The following is a 23,637-nucleotide window of genomic DNA, read 5'->3' as shown; positions in this document are numbered from 1 at the left end:
TCCTGCATCCTCTTTGTTCTTCATGCCCCTTCTTTCTTCATTCAGCCCTTCCAACACCTTTGCAAGCAATCTCCTGTATAATATGCCCTCCATCCAAAATACCTAGGATAGTTTCCTTCCTTCCCTTCCCTTCCCTCCCTCCCCTTTTTCTTTCCTCTCTCCCCCCTTTTTTCTCCCTTTCTTCCTTTCTTCCTCCCTCCCTTCCTTCCTTCCTCTCTTCCTTCCTTCCTTCCTCTCTCTCTCTCTCTTTCTTTCTTTCTTTTCCTTCCTTCCTTCCTTCCTCCTGGTCCATGGCTGATACAGACACACACTTGTAGAGTTGTGTTCAGTTGCTATAAAAGAGGGTACAGAAACACTAGGTCTATGAAAAAGATGACAGAGATTATGTTGTCCTGATACCCAGAAGTCCAATGGCCTGATACTTGGCAATCATGGTCCTGGGTATATTATTTGAGTAAAGGTTTTTATCCTGTTTGAAATGTATTGATGCAGTAGCATAGTTGAGCTTCTCAAATTGGTTTCATGCATGGATGGATTTCAGATGCAGGGCTGTTGATCCAGCATCTTTTCCAAGTACCAAATTCACAGAGGAAGAAAAAGAAAACAAAGTGGCCAAGGCTCTGCAATTCTCCAGCACAAAATTCTCTTCCATCATGCCTTCGGAGTGTACATCAAATAGAATAAAACCAGTGAGTCAGCTTTAATGGTGTGGCTAAGTCACTTAGTAGGGAAGAGTGATCCCTCCAAGCCTCCTAAACTTCCTGCCACGTGGCATTGCTGAGGGCGCCTGTTCCCAGTAAGATGGTTGGATTCTCTTTTGTTTTGGGGTTTTCTTGAAAAATTTTTGCAATGTCTTATATACATATATGAACACCACTGGCCACAACACTTCAGTATGGTAAGGGCTTATAATTCCATAATCATGTAGCCACACAGCCTGGCTTTTGTCTGAATAACCTGATAGGTACACCTACCCCGACAGTGTGAATGTGAACGAATAAGAAAGGCATCTTTCAGGGGTTCTTTCACAAAGAGATGAGTGAAGGTGTGGGGAGAAAGTGTAAAAATGAAAAATTAAAATAATTTAGCTCTCTGCTATCCTTCATCTGGATAAACCTTAATGTCCACCTAGAGCTGAATATTAAATGTGGTGGTTGGTTCTATTTGAATTCTCCCATTAATTTCTTGGACCTCATGTGCCCTGTCTGATTACACAACAGAAATACTGTGTACCTGTGTCTGAAACACTCTGTGGTTAACAAAGAGTTAATAGGCTCTTACTGCCCACCCTGGTCCTAGTTCCCCTCATAACTTCTAGACTAAAGGGATAGAACACACCATTTATCAAGTAAAATGGGAGGGCTCCTACCACCTCTACATGAGCCATTAAAAAAAAACAAACAGGAATGTGATGTGATATGATTCCTCGTGAAGCCTTTACAATTGAAAAAAAGATCCCATTTGAGCCAGTAGCCAAGAAACCAGAATCACGACATTTAACAACACTCATAAAGGATGCAAGTTTGATTGTTCGTGCATGGAGGGGACGGGAGCAGAAAAGAACTAAAGATCATGTGTTTGATTTCTTAGAAGTTGATGGCTGCAGGCACGGTCCCCACCAACAAGTACTCCCCATCAAACTGATAAAAGGAGAAGATTAGCTTCCTGTGTGTACTCTGTTTTTAGGTCAGATGTCACCTCCAGGAAGCCTTCTCCGCCCTGAGAATCTGATTGAGGGTCCCATCCTATCTTCTGTCCTGGTAGCTTGAGTTTATGGTGCTGTCTGTGGTCTACTTCTTTACCCACCTCTCCTACTAGTTGGTGAGCACCTCTGGGTAGGCACCAGCTGCCTCTGCACATCTTAGGCACTCCAGAAACATCTGTGGAAAGAACAGCCACCACATCACAGTTTTGTTGGAGACGGAACATAGAATGGTGAAGTTACAGGCAGAACTTCTAGCCTAAGTCTCTCCCCAGTTTCCACTGACTGTGTGAACTTAAAGGCCAGGATAAGGCAAAAAGAGAAGGTGCAGAATAACGGAGCTAGAGAATCATCGCGGAAAAGATAAAAAAGAGAAAAAGAACTAGACTGGACTCAGTGGGGTTAGGAACCCCTTTAATTGTTTATTAAACAAGTTCCACAGACATAGTCGGCAAATCCAGGATCGTGTGCTCTGCAAAGTGAGGGTGAATGATCAATCCATTCTAACCCATACCTTGGCATATATCGCATGCCGTTCTGACTTCTTAGGACAACGAACTGAAATCCAGGCTTTCCAGAGCTAAAACGTGATTGGTTTGTGACAAGTTTAACTGTATCACCAGATTTCTTCGGAAACCTGGCCTTCTGCTGCCAGATGGAGTAGCAACAAACAATCAAGAAGGCTCCCTAAGGAAGGCAGTTCTGTTTTTCCTGCTTTTTGTCTCCTGCTGTGGGTTCACCACTAACGCTCTTCCAGGGGGAATTCTGCCATCTATCCTGAATAAGCCCATTGAGTCTGTAGTTGAAGTTTGTCCTTTGCAGCTTTCCTTTCTCTCTGACATATGCCTCTGCTTATAGAATGTTTGTGAATGCTTTCATTTCCTTCCCTCACTGAGAGAGAAAAAATGAAAGTGGAAAGAAACGTGTCTTTTTAATATTCATCCACCCAACAACATTTTGTCAATTGCTGAAGGTGTAAGCAGAGAGGTACAGGAATGGTGGAGGGGCTCTGGAGTCAAACTGACCTGGGTTTGAATTGTGGTTCCATCATTTACTAGTGCCTACATTACCATTTGTATCAGTTTGTGTGGTATTACTGTTTGTACTATTAACCTCTCAGGGCCTCCAGTTTCTTCCTCTGTAGAATGCAAATAGGAGCTACCTGGGCTATTTGGTTTTTTGTCCAGTCTTGTGGACCGGGCTTTGTCAAATGGTAGTGCTTTCTTCATCTGCAAGGAAATTGCTTGCCTGTCATTGAGCATTGTAGAACAAGGCCTAGGGCTTTCCATTCCCAAGAGATATTTCAGGCAAGGTGTATCAAACAATGTATCAAAGGTTTTATCCGAGAGTGGTTTCAGCCTTTATTACTTACATCTGGTCATGAAATTGTTGCCAGTTTGCTACTAGGAAATGTCTTTGTCATAGATTACAGGAAATCTGGCCCTCAGGCCGGTTACTAACCCAAGTCACAGTATGTACAAGATACTAAGAAAAACTGGGGCAGACCACTCGGGCTTTCTATAGATGATTATCTATTTGGTTCCGACGTTAACCTCCAACTTTATGAAATGGTGATAGATTAGGACATGTGGCTCAGGAGAAAGGGGCAGGACAGCGTGGTGTAGTGGAAAAAATCAGAGGCTTTAGCACCCAAACGATCTGCATTTAACTCCTAGTTTATATTATCTTCTTCCCAGTCGCTTAAGCTAGTCCTTCTCCCTAAGTCCTGGTCTCCTCGTGGGTAAACTGGGGATAACGATGCCTATCGCTGGGGATGTCGCGAGAGCCAGACATCGGTGAGGTGCCTGGACGCGCGGGGCCTTGGAAGCTCTTGCTGGATTAGGTCGGGAGCCGCCCCGGCACCTGTCACCGGGAATGCCTCCCTGGCAGGATGGCGGGGACGGGACCCCAGCTGGGGGTAGGGGCTGGGGCCGGGGCACCCCGGGTGGTCGGGTCGCGCCCCAGGCGGAGGCTGGGGGCTCCCCGGGGCCTTTTGTTGGCAGCCTGAGCTGCCTCCGCGCACACGCCCGGGAGGATTAAAGCCAGATGTGGCGGCCGGGCGACGCCGAGCGCTCAGAGGCCGGGACCGGAGACCCAGACGCCGCTCCCGACCCGGCGGTGACGGTAAATGAAGCGGGGGAGATCTCACGAGAATGATACAGGCTGCGAGACGGCGCCCCTAAATGACAGCCGGGCGGGCCTCTGGCGGGCGGCTCGGCCGCGCGGGGGCGCCCGGTGGACGGCGCGCAGCACCGGCGGCCAATGGCTGGCGGGATCGCGGGCGGGGCCGGGCTCGGGGGCCGCAGCGCTCCAGCGGCGGGGCGGAGCCGCGCGGGGAGGCGGGGCGCCCGGCAGCAGCGGCGGCGGCCACAGCAGCCTCCGCGGCGGCCGCGGCAGGACTGGCTGCGCCGGCGGCGGGTGAGGGGCTCGTGTCGGCGGCGGCGACGGCGGCGCGCGGGCAGCTTCGAGGTGGTGTGCAGGGCGGCTGCGCGGGGGGCGCGGGTTTGAGGGGCGGCCCCGGGTCGCGGGAGATCCACCTGCTGGTAACGGAGCAGCCTGCGCCGCGGCCCGGCCGGGAGCTCGTGCGCCTCCGGTTGCTGCGGGGCCGGCTCGGGGCGCGGGCGGGCCGGGCCTCGGGGCGGGGCGCGGGCCGGGCTGCCCTGGGTTCGCCGTCAGCCCCGCTCCGCCGCCGCCGCAGCCCCGGGGTGCTGCGCGCTCTCGGGGTGGCCGGCCGGGCGCCTGGTGCGTTCTCGGCTCTCCTAGGCGCGGCGGGGCTTGTCGACTTTGGGGCAAAGTGAAGGAAAGTGGGGGTTTGGGGATGCAGAGGGGGAGAGAGAGTTGCCCGCAGGACCTGCTGCCCCAGGGCGCACGCCTGTCCCGGAGTCGGCGGCGTCCCGGGGCCTCGGGGCAGGTGCGGCGGGGGCGAGGCGGCCCGGGCGCAGGGGCTGGGGCTGCTGCCGGGTCGGCGAGGCTTGCACAGTCCTGGCGAATTTTCCTACAAAGTCAAGACCCGCCGGTCCTCTGTGCAAGCGTACCCCCATCCCCAGGCCTCAGTTCCCCCTTAACGAGGAAGCTGCAAGTGGGACCCTCGGGTTGGGGCCAGGTGATTCCACTGAGTGTACCCTGTGACTGCGCGAAGGCGTGTTTTATGAGCTGGCAGTCAGACCACTCGCGCGCCCGCTTTTTATTTCTCGCAGCGTGTGTTTCTCTGGAGCCCGTTCATTGCTTACAATCCGAACTGCGAGATATAGGCAGGCGCAGTGCATGTTTTCAGTGCTTTCCATATATTTTGCTGTTGTGCTTTTGCTGTTGGACGACTTCTGATAAAATAGAATGACAACGTCGTTCGTTCGAATTTAGAACCTAAATTTAGAAGTGAATAATATGCGTTTAGTGGTTTATGTTTCTTTTTCTGAATGTTTAAAAAAAAAGTTCCATTAACAGGTTATCCTAACAAAGGTTTCTTTAGCCCACACGTGTAAATCTGAAAACGCACAGGATGATGAAATTATGTAAGCTGTATTGACGAAAAACAGAAATCCTTTTATAAACGTAAAACCAATGAATTTTAACATAATTGCGGTGTATAAAGTTGTAGGGCTTACATCACGGATTTCATGATGGTGCCTTTCCTTTAGGCATCTCTGTCCTGTCTGTGGGATGGTAATTAAGCCATATGTTAAGTGTTTTCAGCCATAGAACATACTATTTCAGAGAACACTTTAAAATCCAACAAAGGTTATGTATCTGATAATAACGTAAAGGACTGCATCCCTTAAAGGACTGTTAATAAAACAGATTTTTCAGTGTGAGATCTAGAGTTGAAAGTTCCATACAGCTTTGTCAGGATGGAGAAGATGACCAGTAACTTTAGCCACTGCCTTTTTTGTTGTTAAGAATTCAGATGTGTTAAGTGATAGTCTCAGAGAGCGTCAAGGTGTTAGATTGAAATTTTTACAAATGTGGACACTGATGAAAAATATGGGTTACTTCTTCTCTTGCTTTAGGTAGTCAGTCAATCCAAAGGGCTCTTGGCTGTCCAGCCTCACCCTCCTGTTTTGAGAGCATGGGGATCATTGGTTTTACTCTTGTTCGGTGCAGTTAAACTTCATTAGTGTGGAAACCCTAATTAAAAATGTATGATGACATTCTTCCCGAGTGAAATGCTCTTGTATTTCTCTTGCAGAATTTCAGGTCTTATTTGTTGGCAGAGTTCATTATAAGTATTTTCTTCAAACCAGAGATTAATTACTTCCTGGATCCAATATTTAATATTCCTTATGTTTTTCCCGTTACCAATACTATATCTATAGTCTACTTTGATTATAGCGTTCATTCACTTTTACTTGTCTCTCTGCCCATTTATACTGAATTTTATGGGATTTATTTGTATTTAATAAAACTGTGTTTCAAAATATCCTTTATTTTCTGATTCTCTGCTTCTCTACTTCCCCATGATTATTGACTGAATGTCTACTCTAATCACCTGTATACTTTTAGTTCTTTTACCAGGACAGAATCCTTCTTGAAGTAAGGTAGGGCTAAGGATATAGCAACAGAAAGTTAGATGAATTTTTATATGATGCCACAACAGGATTAAAATTCCAAGTTACATAATTCACTGAGTTATCCCTTCTCTTTTTATAATCAGAATTCATTATCGAGTGCTTATTGGTATAAGACAATATATTAGGCACTTTATGGAAATGAGTTGAAATTCTGGGATTTCACCGTGAAGACTGTTGACATGGATATGTTAGAAGGTGAATAACTTTGGTTTTAGAAAATTATCATAACTTGAACGTGAGAATATCTTTGGAGTTCTTTGTTTGCGGAGAGTAAGGGGAGGGGAGTGGGGAGTTCAGTACTTCTAGAATATTATACCACAGAACTGCTGCCCAAGGAGGATTAACAGGCTGCCTGGGTGTGAGTGGGGCAGGGGGAGGGCCTAGCCCAGGGTACAGGAAGTGAGAAATTCGTTTCAAGTTTTAAGTTGAAACTTTGAAATTTCCTGTGAATTTTGCAGTTTATTCCATAATAGATCCATACTGGTTGTAGAGTATAATTTTGTTTTTTAATTCACACGTAATCTGTTGGGTAAAGGTAACACCCGGGGATGATTCTCTAGTGTAACCTGAGACTTGGAATATCCCTGGTGCTTCTAGGGGCCCCAGTGCAGGTGGCCTAGTTTGAGAGGCAAAGGGTGGGAGATGTGGACTTGGACTTTGGAGTCATGCAAATTAGGGTTCTGTCTCTGGGTTCATTTTTTTGTGTGTAAAATAGGGTCAGCAATGCCTGCCTCACGGGAGTTTGTGAAGATTTAGAACGTGTGAGGGATACATAGGAAACCCTCAATGAGTTGTAGTGTCTATCATTCTTACTGTTAATCCTGTGCCCTAGTGATATCTTTTTTCACTAGTGGAGGTTTCTAGCAACATCACTTTTACAAACCAGCTGAGATGGTAGTTTCTGAATTGCCTACAAATGGCCGCTTTAATCAGCCGCCCTCTTTGCCATAGGGAATTGTCCCTTGGGCTTCCCAGGCCTTTTTGGAGGTGCATTAACTCACCCCACTGGAGTGTCACTTAGTGGATTGCCAAGTGCATCTCGTGGTCCCCCTGTGGCCACCAGGAATCAAAGCACATCTTGTCGTGCCTGATACGCCCTGAGGGAATGAGACCGGCTGTACACAGAGCCGCCTGAACCAGTGACTGGCTGCAGGTTTTTGATTTGGTTTTATTTTTTAATACAGTTAACATTTATTGAGAACCTGTTAGGTGCTAGGCGCCTATGCTTAAGTACTTCTCAGGACATGATTTCATTCTGTTTTCTGAATAGCTTTGCTAGATGGGAGGAGATCTCCAGATTTCCTGAGTTAAAGCAATGCTAAGTGATTAGTCCTGGGTCCTATGGTATCCTGGTTGGATTGCCGCATTTTCTAAATGCTGAAATAATCCCAGTTTACACCCAGGGAGTAGGTTAATTGTTGGAAAAACGACATTTATTTTACGATGATGATCAATAGCAGTCATAACTGTAACCTTTTTATTATTTATGAGAACAGGAGGAGCCAGGGCAGGTAGTTTTCTCATTTTATGGATGAACCACAAAGCCAAGATAAGTGACATGCCTGAAGTCACGCAAGCAGTGATGGAGCTGGATCTAGGACCTAGGGCTTTTGACCCTCGTAGGTTGTAGTCTGTCAGTTTTCTTTTAAAAATTTAAAACATTAACTATTATTGTGCAACAGGAGGATTGCAGAGAGTGAAGATTATGTTACTCAGGAACCATTGTGTGATCATTAGAGTTCTCGGCTTGGAATCTGTGGCTTATTATTTAATGAGCCCCACCACTTCCCCCTTTAAATAAGTAACCACGACTCTGTTTCCACAGGCAAAACAAAACCAATGAGGAGGGAGTATAGTTGGAAGCTTTTTTCCCTGGAGAAGAACCATATCATTGTAGTGTATTAAATGTCCTTTGGATACGGGGGTGATCTTTACAGATACAGTTTAGCCCAGCCAAAAATCTGTTTATAACAGTGACTGATAAATGAAGAAACTAATATTTTGCATCACTGAGCAAGTTTTTCTTTCTCTTTTCCGCCTGAATAGGAAGAAAGAAGCCTGCAGCATCCACCTATGAAGTCGGTGCCGACAGTCCTGAATAGTAATTGTGAATGGTGTAGCTGCCAGGCTGCTTCTGCCGAGCATCTGAAATGAACCTCTCCTATTGATTGTTTTGATTGGCCCAGAGCCAGGAGTACTGGATTCACCTGACTTCAGGATAAAAAGAAAACAGTCTTGGTTGTCATCATAAACATATGAACCAGTGTGATGGTGAAATGAGATGAGGCTCCGAAATGGAACTGTAGCCACTGTTTTAGCATTTATCACTTCGTTCCTTACTTTATCTTGGTATACTACATGGCAGAATGGGAAAGGTAAGGAAAACATCTCCAAAAATGTGCATGGAATGTAGTAGGTTTTTTGCTTTGTCAACGGTGCGTAGATGCTTGAGTTAAATGCCCCTACAATCTGCATGTTGCATGCTATCTGCTGGCGGCCTGCCAGTTTCTTTCTGACACAAAAATGAAGCAGTATTCTTGGACCGAGGAGACAGAATTTCTCATTTGAATGGGGTTTGTTTTGTTTTTGATTTCTTGTAATTGCACTTGGAGACACATGCTCGTCAGTGGTTTATATTATAAATGGTAGCCAAGTCGAGTAATAAAGACTTTTGTTTTGGCATTTTATCTTTTATTATTAAACATCATAAATGTTTAATAAGCTTGCTTGTACTGGATGTTGTATAAAACACTTGAAAGGACAGTCGGCGCCTTCATGAAATTTACATGCTGGTTATACGAATGATTTGGTGCTGTGTAGTTAATGATTTAACCAGCATGTGTTGACAGATTGCTCTTTAGGCAAAAGTATTTTTGAAGTAGGTGAGGAGAAATTCTGATGTGAAAATTTTTAAAGTTTAAAAATTAATTTTGTTTAGACTATCAAACTGTGTTTCTAAGGCAGGTTGTCTGTTTAGTGATTGGAAGTATATTCAGGGCTAATGCATTTCTTTGCTTTTTTTGAAGAGAAAATATTTACAGTAAATTCCTACCCCTACTTTTTTGCTGTCTCCTTTCCTTATATTAATCTAGGGAATGTTGATGGCAAGAAGAATGGAAGTGAATATTGTATTTGGTTTGTTAGAGTCAAGGTAGACTAGTAGTTGTCACCTGGTTATTGGAAGGTGGTGTTGCTGGCATTATTTTATTGACTTGTATGAAAGTAACTGAAAAGGTGTGTTCACGACTTAATTTTTCTCTGGTGTGTGTATTGATATGTATATATCTGTGTGAGTATATGTGTATATATGAAATAAGTTGATATAAGTGGGAAAACGTGTTCTGTGCCTTGAGCAAGTATAGTATTGTTTTTCTCTTTTTCTCTGAGTTGGACTCTAATTTCGGAAGGAACTGTTTGGGGAAAATGAATGAAATACTTGCTGAAGACCTTTCTTCTTTGCGGACAAATATATACATTTTAGATTTCATTTTTTAATCATACCAAAAGGAGAAGACTTACTTAAGAAGAACTTTGAGTAGTTAATCAAACTCTTGCTTGTCCCTGACATGAACAGAACAGATGACTAGCCTTAAAATCTACTTAGGAAATAAGAGGATTATCCCTAAGAAGAGTATATGGATTTTTTTCTGATCAGGAAACTTAGCTATTCAGAGAGTTATAGTAACAGAAACTTGACCCTTTTTACTGTGTCTTATTTAAAGGATTAAAACTTTTGGAATCTCCATTCCTTTTGTCTTGTTTCATATGTAAAGCTATTATAAGCATTATTTTTTTTGTGTGTTAAGTTGTCTTTAGAATCAAAATTAATTTCCAAAAATATAAAGATCCTTTCACCATGTAGTATTAGAGATACACACAAAAAGCCTCTTCTCTTTGATTATCACTCTTTGAACAGTCTGTAATCCTTCTGTGCATACTTTTCTGCTCTGTTTTTTCTGCTTAGTGTTTTGTCCGGACTCTTTCAGGTATCAACAGAGGTCTCCTGTCGTGCTTATGTAAAATCCCCTGTGCTTTAATGCCATCGTTTATGTAACCACTCTAACTGCTGAGCATTTGGATTCTTTCTAGATCATTCTGGCAGTCAGCCTGGATTTTCCAGAGCTAGCCTCATTTCAGATGTTTCATTCTTATATACTCATAAACCACGTGCTCTGCTTTTTATATTGAAAGCATGGTTTCTGTAATCACTGATGTTTCTGGACTCAATAATTTTTATCTTTCATTCATTCATTGGTCCCTTTCATGTACCTGTCCTGTGCCTAGCACTGTGTTATATGCTGTGAATATGAAAAGGAAGAAGACACTTCACGCCTTTGGGAAGCTCAAGGACCAGTAGGGGAAGATGCAAGTAAAAAAATGTGATACCATCAGATAGACTAAGATAGAAGCAGTAACAGAGTGCTGTGGTTGTGCTGTTATAAGCATATTATATGTTATATATTGTCTCATTTAATCCTCATAATGACCTCGGGAGGTATTATTTTACCCCCTTTCTATAGATGAGGAAACCAAGGCAGAGTGGTAGAGAAACTTGTCAAGATCATACATTAAGGGGAAGAGTGAAGTTTAAACTCAGTCAGGCTGGTTCAGAGATTATGCTCATAGCTCTTGGTCTACTGCCCAGAAGAGCAGAGACCGGGCAGAATAGGGGACAGTAGGCATGTCAGGTGGAGGAGGCTGCCCTGCGTCCGTGAACTTCTGCAAGGGTGTAGAGCATTCGTGCTTTGGAATTATGAGATGCTCATTGTGATTGGCACGTAGGATTCCAGGACTGTCCCAGGGTTTAGCTGGTAATCCCAGTGCAGTTCCTATCATATTTGTTATAGGTCTTCACTTACTACTTGGAAGAATACATGAGCTTGTCCATGGGACTGGCGTAAGTTGAGGAGGATGTCAGGAACCCAACCAGGAAAGCTGGAGTTCAGGCCAGGGTACAAGTTTCTGCAGGGTATACAGGATTCTCACATAAAAATTAGGCAGAATTCCAACTGTGTGGAAAGCACAGGTTGGGAAAGTTGTAAGCAGGTGTGAGGGTGGGACAAGGGTAATTACATGTCTTACTTGTATGTGTGTGGGGAGTGGGGGGAGGGTTCTCCTAATGAACTTCCTATTTTGGTCAGGCACAGTCCAGAAACTGGGCAACACCAAGCAAGCAATCTTAGATGCCTGTCCTTAGGAACATCTAACATTCATGTACATGTTTCTATGTGGCCATGTGTTTTCTTTCCTCTTGGTTATTTACCTAGGAGTGGAATTGCCAGGTCATGTGGTAACTCTATATTTAATCATTTGAGGAGCTGCCAGACTGTTTTCCAAAGTAGCTGGACCATTATGCATTTCTTCCAACAGGGTGTGAAGGTTACCATTTCTTTGCATCCTTTGTTTTTTTTTTTTTTTTGAAATTTATTTATTTATCTTTGGCTGTGTTGGGTCTTCGTTTCTGTGTGAGGGCTTTCTCTCGTTGCGGCAAGCGGGGGCCACTCTTCATCGCGGTGCGCGGGCCTCTCACTGTCGCGGCCTCTCCTGTTGCGGAGCACAGGCTCCAGACGCGCAGGCTCAGTAGTTGTGGCTCACGGGCTTAGTTGCTCCGCGGCATGTGGGATCTTCCCAGGCCAGGGCTCGAACCTGTGTCCCCTGCATTGGCAGGCAGATTCTTAACCACTGCGCCACCAGGGAAGCCCTTCTTTGCATTCTTGATGACACATGTTATCTGGCTTTTTGGTTGCACTCATCCTAGTAGTAGTGAAGTAGTATATAATTTTGCTTTTTATTTGTATTTCTAATAATGTTAAGCATCTTTTTATGTACTTATTAGCCATTTGTATATCTTCTTCGGAAAAAAATGTCTATTCAGGTTCTTTGCCTATTTAAAAAGAATTTTTTAACTATTAAGTTGTAAGAGTTCTTTATATATTCTAAGGCAAAAATACAGTAAGGGTAGTGGATCAACCACCTATATACCTAGTATGAAGGTTAAAAGACAAAACTAGTAAAACCATATAACTATAAATAAAAATAAATACACATATACACACACAATAATTAATTAAGGGATACACAAAATAAAAATATGTTAAAGATGACATCAAAAACATAAAATGAGGGGGTGGCATAAAAATGTAGTGCTTTTAGAATGTGCTCAAACTTAAATGACCATCAACTTAAAATAAATAGCTGTATACATATGTTGTTATAGAAGAACCTCATGGTAACTATAAACCAAAACCTGATAATAGACACTAAAAACAAAGAGGAAGGAATACAAACATAATATTGAAGAAAGTAGTCAAATCAGAAGGGAAGAGAGCAAGAGAAGAAGAGAGGAATAGAGAAGACCAATAAAAATAACCAGGAAAAAAAATTAACAAAATGGCAGTAAGTACATACCTGTCAGTAATTTCTTTAAATGTAAATGGACTAAACATTCCAATCAAAAGACATAGGGTGGCTGGATAGGTACAAAGGCAAGACTCATATATACACTGCCTATTAAGAGACTCACTTTAAAGTATTTGTTTATTTATTTATTTATGGCTGTGTTGGGTCTTCGTTTCTGTGCGAGGGCTTTCTCTAGTTGTGGCAAGCGGGGGCCACTCTTCATCGCGGTGCGCGGGACTCTCACTATCGCGGCCTCTCTTGTTGCGGAGCACAGGCTCCAGACGCGCAGGCTCAGTAATTGTGGCTCACGGGCCCAGCTGCTCCGCGGCATGTGGGATCTTCCCAGACCAGGGCTCGAACCCGTATCCCCTGCATTAGCAGGCAGACTCTCAACCACTGCGCCACCAGGGAAGCCCCAAGAGACTCACTTTAGATCTAAAGACACACATAGACTGAAATTGAGGGGATGGAGAAAGGTATTCCATGTAAATGGAAATAGAAAGAAAGCTGGGACAGCTTTTTATTTAAGCATACTTAAATATCAGACAAAATAAACTTTAAAACAAAGACTGTAACCACAGCAAAGAAGGACATTACATAATGATAAAGGGATCAATCCAACAAGAAGATATAACACTTGTAAACATGTATGTACCCAACATAGGAGCACCTAAATACATAAAGCAAATATTAACAGACATAAAGGGAGAAATTGACAGTAATACAATAATAGTAGGGAACTTTAACACTCCACTTACATCAATGGATAGATCATCCAGACAGAGAATCAATAAGGAAACACTGGCATTAAATGGCACATTAGACCAGATGGACTAAATAAATATATATAGGACTTTCAACCCCAAAAGAGCAGAATACACATTCTGTTCAAGTGTGCTTGTAATATGCTGCAGGATAGATCACATGCTAGGCCACAAAAAAAAGTCTCAGTAAATTTAGGAAGATTGAAATCATATTAAGCATCTTTTCTGACCACTGCATATGAGACTAGAAATCAACTACAAGAAATAAAAACTGGAAAAAAACAAATATGTGGAGTCTAAACAACATGCTATAAATATTTAATGGGTCATTGAAGAAATAAAAGAGGGAATAAAAGTATACTTTGAGACAAATGAAGATAGAAACACAGCATTCCAAGATTTATGGGACAGAGCCAAGGCACTTCTAAGAGGGAAGTATATAGCAATACAGGCTTACCTTGGGAAATGATAAAAATCTCAAAGGATCTAACCTTACACGTAAAGGATCTAGAAAAAGGGGAACAAAGCCCAAAGTTAGTAGTAAGGAAATAATAAGAGTGGAAATAAATGAAGTAGAGATGAAAAAAGCAATGGAAAAGATCAATGAAACTAAGAGCTGGTCCTTTGAAAAGATAAACAAAATTGATAAACCTTTAGCCAGACTCATCAAGAATAAGAGAGGGCCCAAATAAATGAAATGAAAAATGAAAGAGAAGTTACAACTGATACCACAGAAATACAAAATATAAGAGATTACTATGAAAATTTGTACATCAACAAATTGGACAACCTAGAAATAATGGATAAATTCCTAGAAACATACAATCTTCCAAGACTGAATCAGGAAGAAATAGAAAGTCTGAGCAGACTGATTACCAGTAATGAAATTAAATCAGTAATTAAAAAAAACTCCCAAAGAACAAATGTCCAGGACCAGATAGCTTCACAGGTAACAGGAGCCTTTAGCTCCTTGAAGAATGGAGCCTTAATGGACTAATTCCTGTGTGGTATCAGCACTTCTTGTCCCTCTCAGTGGACAGTGCAAGGAAGTGTGTGTGTTTATACACACATCTGTTATCTATTTCTATATCCATCTGTATATATTAAAAAAAAACCACCATGAGTTCATACTGGTCCCTCTGATTTTAATCCAGTGCTATAGTGTTCATTCTAGTCTAGTCTAGACATTTCCCTGTCTCCATAAAAACATGGCTGTTAGTATCCCAATATAGTAATTATTTGCTCAATCTCGGTGTATACATACATGCAATCTCCTGGTAGAGATATTAACTTAAGCATGCTTTATTAGCATCGTCTCATTAGAAGACCACCTAGAGTTTTCTTCCTCTGAGATGAGGGGTCTAGTCTAGGAATGTGATCATTTTAGGACAGATCATTCTTTTCTTACTCAGTTTCTTTGTACGACCATTGTTCTGATCATCGCCCCCTCCCCCCATTCTTGTAATACTTCTTACTTTGTTCAAAAACTCTTGGACTCGCACAGAACTACCCCCCCGTTTCTTGGTATACACAGATATCTATACTTTATAAGGAGACATGCTTATTAGAGGAAACAAACCCTCAATTATATTGACAGTCTTCTACTTATTTAAATTAACAAAAAAGTACCCATATACTTTACCTCTTTTTTTTGCATTCCAACCTTTTTCCGAATATTTTTCTCTTTTTAGTAGTATTTACAAAATACATTTATATCCACTTAATATAATTTTTTTTTCTTCCAGTGTCCACATTGTCACAACTTGTCTACAGGAGGTCCTTTTAAAAGGGCTGTTGTCTTTATCTCTTTAGAACTCTCCTTGACATCTTTGGAAGCATCCTTGCTTTCTTAATTCTATTTCCATGCTTGCAGGCACGTCCTGATTTTTTTCCCCCTATCAGAAGATGTGGAATTAGTTATGCCTTAAAAGTCCTAGTTCCTTTCAGTAGGAATTATATTAGAGACCAAAATTTTGGTGCCTGTGAGACTCCATGATGGACAAGCGTTGCCGTTGTTCTTAAGAAATAGTCATTGGTTGGTTTTTCCAATTTAACCCATCATGATGCTGTACCCTACTTTCCTTTCTTTATGAGGTTTTATTGATCACTAAGACTTTGTCCTGTGTTGATGAGCTCCAGCTCTCTAAAGAGGCATTCCAATATGATTGCAGTTTTGTAGGGCAACTGGGCAGCCTGGGACTTGTTACTTAAAGGAGAATGTGAAGTGGGATAGGAAAAGTTTGCCTACAGGTTTCTCTCTTTCTTCACATGGTGGCAAATGGCCAGATGTTACTTGAATTTACCTCTTTGTTAGTACTGGCAGGCTTCAGTGTAGAGAAACTTCTGTTGGCACCTTGATTGCTATTTCAAAGTACTAAAAAAAAATTTTTTTTTTAATTTCTTCACAATTCCTGTGTATGAGTTATGGAAAAAGGAGATAAATGTTCCAGGAAATGTAATATCCCTAAACTGGATGTCTGGTGCCTTGCAGCCATGATAGAGTTTTCCCTGGTACCATGTTGTTCTTTCATTAAGTCAGTGGAGGTTAAGTTTAAAAACCTGACCTTCAAGATTTGTGTTGTAAAGTGTTTTTTTTTTTGTTGCCTCTCCTAATTTTAATTTAGCTCAAGTTGTCTCTTTTTGTAACTCTGCAGCATTCCTCCGAATCTTTTATCTGTTCCTGTTTTTCCCCATTTCACTGTCAGTCAGTGGTAAGGTTCTATTAGTTTGCAAACAATTTTGCAGAGAGATAATAAGACTGATTAGACCTCTGTTATTACTGTATACTGCTGCTGTTTCAGGAGAAATACGCCTGTAGTTTCAAAGAAGATAAGCATAGGGTTGGTATTTGGGGATGGTAAAGATTTGATGGTCTCATTCAGTCCTCACAACAGCTCTAGGGAAACAGATCAGTATTAAAATCCCTGTTTGAAGACACTAAGGCAATTAGTAAATTACTTCATCCCACTCTGTTACCTGACTGGAGAACGATGGAGTGCAAGGTCTAAGCCCAGGTGTGTCTGATGCCCTGGCTTGGACTATCTGAAGCAGACTGCCCACTGCAGTAGAAAACAGGGTTTCCGTAGAGGGGCTTCTGGAAGTCCCATTTTGTTGGTCACCGAATGTGGCTTCTTCATATGCTTTTTCTAAAACAGTATTTTCTTTGATAGTATTTAATCATGTTCTAGCCCTATTCATTTATTTTGCAATTTTTTTTAAGTATGAGGTTTCCATTTTTAAGAAATTTAGAGAAAAAAATCCAGTTCAGTTTGATTGTTTTCAGATTAAAAAGTCAGTTCACCCTGCCATTAGTTAAAGGATACTTAGGTCATGCAAATAATCTGTTGCAAAATTCCCTTTAAATTGAAGTGTCTGTGTTATTGGTTGCTGATATTTCTGGAAGAAATGTGTGTTGACTTGAGTGATGATGGTGGGATTTTGTTTTGTCACAGAGTAACAACCATTAAAGTGTCTTTCTAGGAACATGTTGCCATAGTTTAAGGTGGATATAACCTTTTCTTTTTCCCAGATATAATTACACAGAATCTTAAACTTTCAGAGTTTAGGTTTATTGCTCTGATGCAGAGGAGGACACATAAATCTAGAGGCTTTTGATTAAAATAAAGCACATAATCAATGACTATATCAAATTTAGTATGTTTCCTTTTATTATGGACCTAAAAAGCAGGCCTTTTATTGTCAGTGTGCTAACTGAAAGAACCTTGACATTGAGTAAATCACAGAGGAGGATGTCATAGTCTTGGCTTCCATATTTTGGTCTGTAACAGAGTTGATTAAGGTAAACCTAAGGCAGCTGGCAAAAAAATTTATAGGCAGTTAGAAAATGTTAGGTTTGCAGTGTGGAACTTAAGTTACTTTGGAACCATTTTCAGTGAGTGAGTTATAATGAAGGTCAGGTGTATCATGGAATGTGTGAAATTTTTGACTTCTGACAGATGTTTAAATATTTGGATTAAGTCGTAGAGAAGGTCCAGAAAGAACTCCAGAGATTACACATGACCAGCCTTGCTCTGGCAGAGTTGGACTTGATTCCTTTTTAGAAGTGAAAGGCAAGGTGAATGTAGAGGTTATTAAACTCTTAAGATGCTGTTGATAGTTTTCTTTTCCTGAGGAATAATGGCAGTATTATCATTGGGGAAAAATAAGATGCTAGAGATCTTGGTTCTTTTAGAGCTTGTGCTTGGATTTTGGAAAAGTCACTTTAGCTTTCTGGCTTTGTTTGTTTTGGGTTTGGGTTTGGGTTTTTGTTTTTTGTTTTTCTTTTTGCTTCTCATTTCACTGTTAATGATCATGGAGGAATTTTAAAGATTGGGTGAAGTGCTTGAAGGCAAAGTGTAGGCAAACAGTTTTTTTGTTTTGTGTTTTTTTTTTTTCCCCTAAGGACGAAAAGGTGGATCTGCAAATTACAGAGCTTGATGTTTGGGGACAGACATTAGTTGCGCACTTTGAGAGCCTGAATATTTATAAAAAGAAGCAGTGATTGCTGGCAGCCAGCAAAAATGAACTAGGATTGAGTCTAGACAATGAGCCTCTTAAAGGACAGAGACCGTGTCCCCACCCTGCCCGACTCCATTTTTAAAAATTTCAAAGTATACAGAAAAATATAATGAATAATATAGAAGTATTCCCCCTAGATTTTCATATTTACTTCCAGTCTTTTCATTTTTAATAAATGAAGCATGGCAGATTTCCCTAAAATCTTTCACCCATTTTTCATCTCTGCCCCCTACCTTGACAGAGGCAAACCATATCATGTCTGTGTGCTCTTCTGGTCCACTTTTTATACATTGATTTATGTATGTAAGTATCCACAAATTGTACGTATGTATGTATGTACATGTATATATCATTTTTTGTGTTTTAAAACATTTAAATAAATCATACTGTGCTCTGTTACAACAGTACTATGCAAGCATTATCCTACATGTATAACAACATCTTGTCTTTTTTTTTCTTATAAATTTATTTATTTATTTTTGGCTGCTTTGGATCTTTGTTACTGCACGCGGGCTTTCTCTAGCTGCAGAGAGTGGGGGCCACTTTTTGATGTGGTGCGCGGGCTTCTCATTGCGGTGGCTTCTCTTTGTTGCTGAGCACGAGCTCTAGGCGCGCGGGCTTCAGTAGTTGTGGCTCATGGGCTCTAGAGCGCAGGCTCAGTAGTTGTGGCGTGTGGGCTCAGTAGTTGTGGCACATGGGCTTAGTTGCTCCACGGCATGTGGGATCTTCCCGGACCAGGGCTCAAACCCGTGTCCCCTGCATTGGCAGGCGGATTCTTAACCACTGTGCCACCAGGGAAGTCCCTTGTCTTTTTTTTTTTTTAGTCACATCATTTCAGTGTTTCTGAGGTCCCTCCACATCCTGGAGGTCCCTACTCCATCATTTTCGCAGTTGTCACTCTATGGCCACTTTTTTACACCATTCTGTTCTTAGCAAGATTGGTCAAGTTCTTCTAAACTGGCTATATAACATTTTCATTGTTGTTCATTCAGCAGCTTGCCTTTTAGGGTTTAGGTCACAGCATGATCAACGTTACTCTTTTGTCCCTGCATACATGGTAGATAACGTTTAGGACACAGTATCAAAACCTCTGTATTATTAATTTTATCAGTCCCTTCAACGTGCACGTTGTAGTCTTCATTTTTAGTGTTTGAGTACACTTAGTTCTGGGTTTTGACTCATAGAAATTTTATTGCTAGTTGATTTTCATTAAGGTCAGACTGTTCCAGGATCACATATCAGTTGTTTGACTATAGATAATATTTTTAACGGACATCATTTATTTCCTCAATGGTTAGGGTGATCATATAATTTATTGTCCAGACTGGGGCACTAGAGAACAATTATTGTTACTAGTAACAGTTAGGCTGGGATAACAGTTGTAAACTGGAACTGTCCCTAAGCAAAGGTAAGTTTGTAGTCAGCCTATTAAAGAAGGGAAGGACAATGGTAGAAAATGACTGGCCATGTAGGGACAGAACAGGGAAACTGATTTACTCGTGATGGGAAGTGAAGCTCTCAGCGATCAGAATCATTATGAGCCTGTGTACCTGAGAGTGTGTGATCCAGGGCACTAATCAAACACCACGTGGAACCAGCCCAGTGTTGCAATTAATTCCTTAAGAAGGAAGTGTGAACAGGGAGGAGCGGGAAATCGTTCCCCAGGTGGTGGCAAGCTTCTGCTGAAGCAGTAATGAAAGGAAGTTACCTTTTAGTGTGTTGATTGTGATCTAGAAGGTTAATCAACCCTCTTTTCAAGGGAAATAGGCGTTGCCCTTTCTGACCTGATTGGATGGAAAGAGTAAAGATAACTTGGGTTTCCTTATCAGAAAACTAAGAGATAAGGTAGAAATAGGACACTGCGGACATCCCCCTGTCGCCTTCCTTAAGGGAAGTTCCTTCCTGCGTGTGGACTATGCCTCTTGTGTTCTTTTGATGAACTGGCCAGAAGTTAATATGCAAACTATAGGGAAGTAATTGAACAAGGCCGCCCTCCCCCCCGCCCCCCCCCCCCCCCCCCCCCCGTGAGTCTTACTGCTTACCCTGCTCGGTGATGAATTCTATCTTGAAGGAAATGTACTAACCCCAGTGATAGGATATTGGTGCTTTATTGCCATGGTGCTCTTTGGTTTGTAGGTAGCTTTCTTCAGATTGCTCCTTTTTCTTTCTTCAGCTCAGTTAATTTATTCATTCACCTTATGCTTATTGAGCATGTACAAGGAACTGTTCCACGAAGCACTGGCAGTATAGTGGTCAACAAGGTAGGCGACATCCTTGCTGTCATAGAGCCTATTTATCCAGATCTTCAGTGGGGAGGGGGGTTACACAGTAATAGCTGAGCAACTGAACAGCCTAGATGATTTAATGAATATTGACAGTAAAACACGCTAATGCGATGGCCAGTGACAGAAGGGGGAATGAGGGCTGTTTAGATACAGGTAGTCAGAGAAGGCGTCTCGGAGGAGGTGACAGTTGAATGGAGGCCTAAGTGATAAGAAACCAGAGAAGTAGGGCAAAGAAGCCAGAGAAGTAGGGCCAGAAGTAGAAACAGGAAGTACAAAAGTCAAGGGTGAGCTCTTTCAAAAGGCATGTTGAAAGAGCATAAGGAAGAATCATTGTGGGTGAAGCATAGTGAGAGGAAGGGGGTGTTGGGAGTACGGTAGAGATGGTGTCGTGAGTTCTGTGATAAATGCGAGGTGCTCAGGCCAGAGGTAGAAATGTGCGTGTTGTTGGCATATTGAGGAGACTGAGAGTCATGGGAATGGAAGAGAAAACTTAGAGGGTTGAGCCCAGTCACACTCTGTCACTGAGGTCAAGTGGAGAAGGAGAAGCCGTGAAGTAGGAGGAATATAGGGAATTGTGGTGCCGAAGAATCACTTGAGGGAAGTGTTTGCAGACGGAGGAAGGTTGTCAGTCGTGTGGAATGACGCTGAGAGGTTGTGTAAGGTGAGGACAGACCGATTTTATGTACAGTTTTTAAGTTTCTCGTCCTGACATCTCACAGGTCTCCAGGATCTAGCTCATCTTCATCTTTTAAGCTATCACCATCCGAATACTTAATATTAACCGAAAATTGTTGGCCTTCTTTCCTCTTGCGGATGTTCCTCTCCTAATCCTCTTTGCCACAGCCTTATCTGTTCCATAGGTTCTGGCTTAAATGACTCAGCAGTCCGACAATCTCTAGCTGTCCCTTTGACCCTCATGGCACCTCCCTGCCAGTGTGTCAACTCATGACCTGATCTCAGAACTCAGTACAGAAGTGCCCTCAGCCTCCTAGCAGTGTCTCCCAGGGCGTGGCATCTTGGTACCTCTTGACTCTCCTCTTCCCAATGCGCTCAGTTCCCTCTAAGTTCCACCATCATGACTTTTTCATGTTTGTTTCTTCTGGTCCCCCTATGAAGCAGAGTGAATCTTCGAGTTCTGTTTCCTAGGCCCTTCAATTAAAGCAGTATTATTGCTGTATGCTTATGTGTTGTGTGCTTTTAAATTAAGTAAAAATTTTTATTAAAGTAAAATATGCTCATAGTTAGAAAAAGTTTTTTGATAGCACTGAAAGGTGATATTGAAAGAATAGCATCCAGCTTCATCTCTTTGTACTCTCCTAGTCTCCTGTCCCAAAAGGAGCTATATTCAGTTTTTTTGGCTGTTCTTTTTGGCATTTCCATACTTATAAATTATATGTGTGTATGTATACTACTCTTCCTTGATTTTGTTTTCACTTCTAGACATCATCTGTGGGCTTCCTCTCGTAGATGAAAATTTAGCTCTTATTCCCTCTTTCCTTCTCATTCTTCCAATATAATAGTTACATCACAATTTTTAGCTAAATCATGACTCCATATTTACATTATTGTGATTGAGTGAATACATCTTACTTTTGAGCCAAGTATTGTACTTGTACCTTTCCTTTATTGTACAACCTTTTGTTTCCCTGGTATTAACAGTTCTCATTCTGGTATGATTTTCTGCATGCCTGTTTTATTCCAGTTCGTTCTCTATGCCATATGTCTATTAGTAGTTCTCTCCAAATGCTTTCATATGCCAGGTAACTTATCAGTTTTATTTTCTTCCCAGCTGTTTCCTTCCTGAAGCTCTGTGTCCTTCTCCAATCTGGACTGGTCACACTCTAGGCCTCTGCAGAGCTGTCTTCTGGGTCTGCAGTTGCCATTATCCCGGGAGTTCCCTTTGTCTCCCTCTTGGGAGTGTTTTCTAGATCCCAAGTTTTTCTCTTTCTTGGCTTTTTTCCTTTGCATGTTCTCCAGCAGCTTCCTGAATAGGTACATGTTTGAATATTTTAAAATCCTAGTTTTGGGACTTCCCTGGCAGTCCAGTGGTTAAGACTTTGCCTTCCAATGCAGGAGCTGCAGGTAGATCCCTGGTCAGAGAGCTAAGATCCTACATGCCTTGCGGCCAAAAAACCAAAACATAAAACAGAAGCAATATTATAACAAATTCAATAAAGACTTTAAAAATGGTCCACATCAGAAAAATCTTCAAAAAAAAAATCCTAGTTTCACACTTCACTGATGGCTGGGTAAAGAATTTTAAGTTGAAAATTATGTTTCCTCTGAATTTTTAAGAAGTGCCTTCACTGTCTTCTAGCAGCCAGTGTGGCTATTCAGTTCGGCTATTCAGTTCTGTATTCTTGGTATAATACCTGTTCCCTCTACCCCTTTAAAAACCTTTAAAATGTATTTTATCTTCCTCTCTCTCTTTCTCCCTTTCCTCCTCTCCCTCCCTTCCTCCCCCTCCCCATCCCCCTCCCCTCCTTTTTCTTTATTGTACTGGCTAGAAACTCCAGTGTAACATCAAATAAAAATGACATGAGTGGACATCCTTGCTTTGTTCCCATTAAGTATATGATGTGAATTATAGAGCTTTTAAAATCATAAACGAGTTGGATTTTGTCAAATGCTTTGTAATGCATCTATTGAAAATCATATTTTTTAATCCTTTATTCTATTAATATGGTATATTAATTGATTTATGATGTTGAATCAACCATGCATTCATTACCATCTGAGCCTGGGTTTTTTTCTTTGGGAGGATTTTTGAAAAGAACTAACTTTTGGCTTTATTGATTTTTTTTTTTTCCCTATGGTTTAAGTTGGGGAGAACTGACATCATGAAATACCTGTTTAGATCTTCTTTGATTTCTTTCAGCAGAGTTTTGTAGTTTTCTGTATATAGATCTTGGACATATTTTGTTAGGTTTATACCTAAGTATTTTATTTTGGGGAGTGCTAATGTACATGGTATTGTGTTCTCAATTTTAAATTCCAGTTGTTGCTGGTATATAAGAAAGCCATTGGTTTCTGTATATTAACCTTGTATCTTGAAACCTCTCTGTAACCACTTATTAGTTCCAGGAGTTTTTTTATTGACCTCTGGGATTTTCTACATAGACAGTTGTCATCTGCAAACAAAGACAGTTTCCTTTCTTTCTTCTCGATCTGTATATGTAATTTTAATTTCCTTTTCCTGTTTTATTTCAGTATGATGTTGGATAGGAGTGGTGAGAGCAGACATCTTTGCCTTTTTCCTGATCTTAGTGGGAAAGCATCTAGTGTCTCACCGTTAAGTGCAGTGTTAGCTGTAGATTTTTTGTAGACGTTCTTGCTTAAGTTGAGGAAGTTCCCCTCTATTCCTAGTCTGTGGAAAGCCATTGATTTTTTCCACATATTTT

The 23,637-nt window shown here is 41.6% G+C and overlaps 2 protein-coding genes across 3 annotated transcripts in view; one reads left to right on the top strand and one right to left on the bottom strand.

Moving 5' to 3' along the window:
* Positions 1-3,881: 3,881 nt before the first annotated feature.
* Positions 3,882-4,968, bottom strand: LOC137777415 (uncharacterized). The gene is made up of 2 exons (XM_068564179.1): positions 4,933-4,968; positions 3,882-4,697 (listed from the first exon to the last, which is right to left on the bottom strand). Exons 1-2 carry the CDS (start codon positions 4,966-4,968, stop codon positions 3,882-3,884), a joined length of 852 nt encoding a protein of 283 aa, XP_068420280.1.
* The window catches only part of MGAT4A (alpha-1,3-mannosyl-glycoprotein 4-beta-N-acetylglucosaminyltransferase A), a 110,920-nt gene continuing 91,325 nt past the window's right edge, over positions 4,043-23,637 (top strand). Inside the window, exons 1-2 of one of the 2 annotated variants that reach the window (XM_068564323.1) lie at positions 4,043-4,120; positions 8,317-8,645. In XM_068564323.1, coding sequence (XP_068420424.1) covers positions 8,552-8,645 — 94 coding nt within the window. In that variant the 5' untranslated portion in view covers positions 4,043-4,120; positions 8,317-8,551. Of the gene's footprint in view, positions 4,172-8,316; positions 8,646-23,637 lie in introns of both variants that reach the window. The other variant, XM_068564322.1, reaches the window with a different exon arrangement.

Source organism: Eschrichtius robustus, chromosome 15 (genome assembly GCF_028021215.1).
Source record: "Eschrichtius robustus isolate mEscRob2 chromosome 15, mEscRob2.pri, whole genome shotgun sequence".
NCBI classification, from domain to species: domain Eukaryota; kingdom Metazoa; phylum Chordata; class Mammalia; order Artiodactyla; family Eschrichtiidae; genus Eschrichtius; species Eschrichtius robustus.
Note: the sequence above shows the minus strand (reverse complement) of the source record. Positions and strands in the feature narration are given on the sequence as shown.